The sequence below is a fragment of the Oppia nitens genome, unplaced genomic scaffold (genome assembly GCF_028296485.1).
Source record: "Oppia nitens isolate AA-2021 unplaced genomic scaffold, nextdenovo-longstitch-racon4-pilon3 scaffold11_pilon_pilon_pilon, whole genome shotgun sequence".
Taxonomy (NCBI): domain Eukaryota; kingdom Metazoa; phylum Arthropoda; class Arachnida; order Sarcoptiformes; family Oppiidae; genus Oppia; species Oppia nitens.
In genome coordinates, this window is record NW_026533190.1 from 1,306,491 (window position 1) to 1,314,155 (window position 7,665).

The following is a 7,665-nucleotide window of genomic DNA, read 5'->3' on the forward strand; positions in this document are numbered from 1 at the left end:
AAGTGTCATGACTTATACATATAATATGCAATATACTGTATTTGATGGAAAAGTTATGATAGATATCATATACAGTATATATACAGTGTATATACAGTATAGTTAGGGAATGGGTTGTGAAACGTGGGGGAGAGGTATGACTGGACTGATGCCAAATAGGAAGTCTATCTCTCTCTCTCTCTCTCTCTCTCTCTCTCCTAAAAAAAACATAACATTTTGTAAAAAAAATTTTGTTGAATGTTTGAAAATTTATTTTCTCTTATAAAATGTATTTTCTAGTATTTAACAAAAAAAACTATTATTATTATTATTACTGTTTATTATTGAAATAAAAATATACTTCAACTCATAATAATAATAATAATAATACTTTTTTTTAAAAAAAATAATAATAATTTCTAAACACTTGATCTCATATTGTATTTTTTGACGTTAAGCACTGATTTTATTATTATTATTATAAATATTTTTGTTATATAACACACAATATATATATATATTAAGTAATAGTATTTATTGAAATTTTTATAAGATTTTCTCATTATGTGATTGTTATTTATTTTACTATATTATGAATATTCAAAAAACATTTTATTTTATATATATATATATATATATATACTGTAGTATTAAAATATTACTAAATATTCAAACAACATATATTGATATATATATTGTATATAAATAATAATAATAATACAAAATTAAAAAATTGAGGTCAATATGTTTGATGGAAAATAATAAATATATTTATTATTACATTATATTATTTCTAATAAAATAAACGTTTAATAAATTGTTTTATATACTACTACTATATTATAGTTTAGTACAGTATATCATAATATTATATAATAATTGTAGAGTATATTAAAAATACATATTGTTTCACAATATAAATTATTATGTAATATACTATAATATATTTCACATAAAACAAACTATTAAGTAATTTTTTTATTATTATATACTACATGTTTAATAAAAAATATAGTAATAATAATAATAATAAACAATAAAACACAGTAATAAATATTATTAAATTGTTTATCATTTAAAAATCTTAAAAATAAAATAATTTATTAAATAAAGATAAATCAAAAATGCAAACAATAATAAATTAGATATTTTTTAAAAATGTAATAAATTAATTATAATATATATATTAATTTTTATCAATTATAAATTTAATATTTAATAGGAGACAGGTAAAAAATCTTAAATCATTTTTATTATTAAATTTTAACAATTTATTTTTAGAAATTATTATAAATTAGAAAAAACTATTATTTTTTTTTTGATATATTTTTAAAAGATTTATTTATATATAAATAAATAAATTAATTTAGTATTTTCTATTGAAATTGAAATTAATAATTATAACTAATAGTAAAAAATAAATGTATTTAATTAATTGCATAAACAATTGATTGTGTAATTTATATATTATTTATATAATTAGATAAAAAATGAGCATGCTTATTTTTGAAACAATATTAGTTTTAAGTGTTAACTATAGTTTGCTATCTATTTTTTAAAATATTATAACTAATATATCTAATAAATAATACTTAATTTATTTGTTACAGTTTTTTAATACATATTATAATAAAAAAATATTTTAATTTTTTTTAAAAAAAAGTTACTATATTTTAAATATTATATAATATTTATTTTATTTTAACTATATAATTATTTTTAGGTCTAGACTATATAAATTATGTTATGTATAAATTAAATATTAATATTACATTTAATAATATATCAAATTAATATATATTATTTGATAATTTGATTAAAATTTAATAATAATAATATAAATTATTGTTTCAATTACTATATTAATTATACACAATATAAATGTATTATATTAATATTCATATAATTATTTTTATTAAAAAAAATAATATCAAATATCATATTTATACTATACCTATATATACAGTATATCATATATATTGTAATTATAATATATTTATTCAAAAAAAAATTGCTTATAATATAAAACTTTTTAATTAAATTACTAAATAATATCTTATTTTTTCAGTCTAAATAAAAAACATATAATAAATTATATATTATATAATATATATCCATATAATTAATACAAAAAAAAGTTATAATAATCAAAAAAATATTGTAAAAAATTAGAACTAAAATAATTTATTTAATTCTATATAAAATTGAAAGTTTTTAATCAAAAATTATTATTTAAAACATATTTTTTTGAGTATTTATTTCCCATTCAATCAATCAATCGATGGGCAAATACCTGTCCAAAGTAGCCAACAATAATCACTATACATATCCTCATCATAATAATAATCATCATTATTATTACGGATGGTTTCGCAGTCATCGTCATCATCGGCATCATCGAGAGCGCCGACTATTGATGGCCGGCCTCGACGGCAGCGGTAAGACAACACTGATTACTAGACTAGTCCTGGACGGCCATATCCGGGCCGATATGGTCATAGCCGGTACGCCGGCGGTCAGCCGTAGCGGTGGTGGTAGCGGTAGTCGGTCGGCTTCGGCGACCAGAGGCTGCAACGTATGGCGTGTCGACTACAGTGGCCGACCCTACAGTCTGTGGGATGTCGGCGGTACGGGCGGCGAACGTACACTTTGGCGTAACTATTTTGGCGGTACCGATGGCCTGGCATTTGTTATCGATTCCGGCGATCGCCGCCGTCTACCGGAGGCCAGTGTCGAGTTGCATAAGATATTGAACGACCGAGAGATGCGGGATGTGGTGCTGGTAGTGGTGGCCAACAAACACGACTTACCTAATAGTATGTCATTATATTGAATATATATATTAATTATACATTATTTATACCCAGTATATACACACTAAACATGTTTTTAATTTTTATTGATTAATATATTTTTAATTGCAATTATTTTTTAATTGTATTTTTCTTTATAATTTCTAATATTATTATGTAATCAATTAATTGGTAAATTAATTTTTTTAACAGTACAATACATGTACTTATTTTTTTTTTGAAAAAAATATTATATATCAATAACTTTATAACTATAATATCGTTAACAATATTTTTTTTTTGAAAAAATTATATTACATTACATATATATATACTGATATCATATATATAGAGTAGATATACTGTACTACATGTATATATATATACCTGTATGTCATATCAATAGCCTTTTTAAAGTGTATTTTSATTTGTTATATATTATATATATATATTATATATAATTGATAGCTATGTCAGCCAAGGAACTGGAGTTCAAGCTGGGCCTCAATCGGATCCGCCAAAAGCACTGGTATATAGTAACGACATCCGCTCTCTATGGGACAGGTATTGGCGATTGTATGAAATGTTTTCAGCCACCGATGATTACAACAACCAAAACAACAAGTGTTGTCTCATCAGACAAACTACCCGTTCAACAACCGGATGTCTATAAATTAGTCGACAATTATTAAAATCAAAATAATATTTTTTTAAAATTAATAAATTTTAAAATCAAAAAAATAAAACTCAAATATTTTTTTAATTGAGAACAAATTTTTTTTTAATTTTCTAATTATGCAAAAAATAATAATATTTAGAAATATTTTTTAATTTTGCATTAGTTTAAATTATTTGACAAATCAATTATTATTATTATAGTTATAGTTATTGCTTTATTAATGGGAGGGGCGGGGCGGGTGCCTAATGTATAGATAACATATAGTTTTATTTTTGCATTTTAATAATGATAATAATAAATTTATATGTATAATGAATATTATGAATATATTACATATAAGTATTTAATATATGATATTAATATATATTTTGTATCAAAAAAAACTGTTTAACAAAAATTTTATGTAACAATTATATACAATATATATAAAGCACTCAATATATTATACAGTAGTTATTGATATGAAGTTTATATCATAATACTTATTAAATATAAATTATTTAATATATATTTATTAGTATTACTGTATAATAAATTATTTTTTTTCAAATAAATTAAAATTGATATATAATTTTATAAATGTTTTTTTTACAAATTGTATCTTTAAACAAAAACAAAATTTGCATATAAATATGCTAATATATATCAATCATATACACTTTATATATATATATATACAGTATATATATGATAATATATACTAAACTATAAATCTATCAAATTATTGACCGATTTGTTAGGAAAATATAATAAAGTATTAGATATTATAAATATATTTTTTAATTTTGTTATACTTTATTATTATATTATTATACATCAATATTATATATATATATATATATATATCTAACAGGCAATAATTTTGGTTTTTAAAAAAATTAAAATAAATTATTTTTTTAAATACAAAAATTATCAGATAATATATATAACAATTTTTTTTATTATCCATTACTCTATTTTGCATAACATGTTTATAAACATAACTTTTTTTAAATACATTTATTAAATTGTAAATGTGTTTATGTTTTAATGATTGCCAATAACTAATTTATTAAAATAATATATATATATATATATATTATAATAGCCTTACAATTAAATTTTAAAAAATAAATAAAAGTTAAAGCCTATCATACTTTAGTATACTTTACTATAGTATATAATATATTTTAGTATTTTAAAAATTGTTTTAACTTTTTTTTATATTTATTATTATTATTATTATTATTATTATTATATAGTATATTGATATTTATCATCAATAGTATGAGATGTTTATGTATTTATATCACTGTTAAAATAGTTGTAATAAAAATTTTTAAAATAATTAAAAAAAAATTAACTATACTTTAAGGCAAAGTGATATCAGATTTAAAAATCAAATTTAAGAAAAAAGTTTTATTTGTGTTTAAACTCTCTCTCTCTCTCTCTCTCTCTCTCTCTCTCTCTCTCTCTTAATGTAAATTTGTAATACTATTTTAATAGTCAATTATTATTTTATAATTATTATTTAATTGGTTTTTAAATATCACGACTATATACCGTATATACATATATATATATATATATATATATATATATATATATATATATATATATATAATCATAATTATTATACACATAATATAAATACAGTATTTTCAGTATTTTATTTACAGATTAAATATATTTATAACGATTTTGTTTTTATTATCATATTATTAATATTATAAATATATATAAATTTATATATCTATAGCTTTATATAAACACATTTTATAGCTGTTTTAAAATCAGGGTTGCTAAAGGTTTTCGATTTCAGGGGGGGGGGGGTATAGGGGGAGGTAAAATGGCAAAATTTTCGAAAAAGCTTGGGGGGGGGGGGTATAGGGGGGTGAACATTTTTTATTGCATTTTTAAACGACAATTTTTGCCAAATTTGAGTAAATTCCCASTAAATTCCCACTAAATTCCCACTAAATTCCCACTAAATTCCCACTAAATTCCCACTAAATTCCCACTAAATTCCCACTAAATTCCCACTAAATTCCCACTAAATTCCCACTAAATTCCCACTAAATTCCCACTAAATTCCCACTAAATTCCCATTAAATTCCCAATAAATTAACTAATAAAAATAACTTAAAAATATTCTCAGCTTAATTTCTCAATACTCAAAATGTTTTCTAAATATTACACGATTTCTAAATATATATATAACTATTATAATTATAATTATTAAATAAAAATATTATTGTTTTTAAAAAATAGTTATTAATTAAAAAATTAATGATATAGTACTGTATTTATTATAACGTTTTAATAATAATAATAAAAATAAAATTGGCAGAAATAATTATTAATTAGTTCTAAATAATTAATTTAATTTAAGAATATATCTTTTTATAGTATTTAAATTGAACCATAACTAACAAATTTTAATATAAAGATTCTAAATTCCCACTAATTTCATATAAATTCCCACTACATTCTCATTAATTCCTTAAAAATTCTTAATAAATTTCCACTAAATTATCTATAAATTAACTAATAAAAATATTCCTAACTTAATTCTCAATACTCAAAATGTTATCTAAAATATTCATTTTTAAAAAAATATAAAAAATAAAGAAATGCATAATTATATAACTATAATTATGATAATTAATTAAAAATACAATTATTTAGTTATAACATAAGTTATATCATCCCCATTGTGTTTGTGTGTGTGTGAGAGAGAGAGAGAGAGAGAGAGAGAGAGAGAGAGAGAGAGAGAGAGAGAGAGAGAGAGAGAGAGAGAGAGAGAGAGAGAGAGAGAGAGAGCACAAGTAATCAATTGTATGTTACTTATAATGGATATGAAGGGAAAGGTATGTCGAGTTTTTGGCTATACTTCCACTTTTGGGAAAACAACTCTTTCATCGCCCAAATGAATTGAATACTCAATGGACAGGTGTGTGTGTGTGTGTGTGTGAGAGAGAGAGTATGTACTGTATGTGCCCTCAAACACATACACACACACACACACACAAGCAATTAAAAGTCAATACCGGAGCAAATATTTTAAACAGGGTTGCTAAAGGGGGTAGGGGGGTAAGACGTCTTACCCCCCCCCCTGAGATGGAGAAATTTTTGCTTTTACCCCCCCTGGCATGAAGCCAAAAAGTTAGGGGGCCCCCTACCAATTTTTTTCAACTATGTAAAATTTTATATTAAACAAAAAAATAAATATTAAATTAGTTTTAATATAAATTAATAGCTTATGTATAGAAAATAAATAGATAAAAATACTTAATTACATCAATTTAACATTATTTACACTAGTTGGGGCACTCCACAAGGGAAAAAATAAATTCCCACCAATTTTCAAGAAAATTAATGTTAATATTTTAAACATTATATTAAAATGTGTTAGTTATGTGCTTTAAAAATAATAATTATGATATTAAATAAATATTACATAAATAAAGTAGGGGCACTCCACAAGGGAAAAAATAAATTCCCACCAATTTTCAAAAAAATAATTAAATATATTTTATTTTTTAGCTCTTTATAAATAAATAAATATATATATTATTTCATATTAAAAGTCGAAAACAAATTTTTAGCATAAATTTTAAAATAATTATATTTTAATATTTTTAAACTTTTTATTAAAGTGTGTTAGTTATGGTTCAATATGAAGTACTATCTAAAAAAATATTCTTAAATTAATTATTTAGTTATTTAATAATTATTTTTCACATTATTATTAAGACGTTATAATAAACACTAAGTACTATAATACTATAATACTAAGATAAAGTACTATATCATTAATTTTTTAATCAATTTTATAACTAAATAATTGTATTTTTAATTAATTATCATAATTATAGTTATATAATTATGCATTTCTTTATTTTTTATATTTTTTTAAAAATGAATATTTTAGATAACATTTTGAGTATTGAGAATTAAGTTAGGAATATTTTTATTAGTTAATTTATAGATAATTTAGTGGAAATTTATTAAGAATTTTTAAGGAATTAATGAGAATGTAGTGGGAATTTATATGAAATTAGTGGGAATTTAGAATCTTTATATTAAAATTTGTTAGTTATGGTTCAATTTAAATACTATAAAAAGATATATTCTTAAATTAAATTAATTATTTAGAACTAATTAATAATTATTTCTGCCAATTTTATTTTTATTATTATTATTAAAACGTTATAATAAATACAGTACTATATC

At 20.6% G+C, this 7,665-nt stretch overlaps 1 protein-coding gene across 1 annotated transcript; it reads left to right on the forward strand.

Moving 5' to 3' along the window:
* The first annotated feature begins 2,260 nt into the window (after window positions 1–2,260).
* Window positions 2,261–3,463, forward strand: LOC128953386 (uncharacterized). The gene is made up of 2 exons (XM_054298874.1): window positions 2,261–2,795; window positions 3,240–3,463. Exons 1-2 carry the CDS (start codon window positions 2,261–2,263, stop codon window positions 3,461–3,463), a joined length of 759 nt encoding a protein of 252 aa, XP_054154849.1.
* Window positions 3,464–7,665: the final 4,202 nt, after the last annotated feature.

Bases quoted from the DNA above. Each gene is read 5' to 3' on its own strand.
- LOC128953386 (XM_054298874.1), top strand. From the start codon at position 2,261: ATGGGCAAATACCTGTCCAAAGTAGCCAACAATAATCACTATACATAT. The intron at 2,796-3,239 runs GTATGTCATTAT...TATAATTGATAG, and splicing joins CAAACACGACTTACCTAATA to CTATGTCAGCCAAGGAACTG.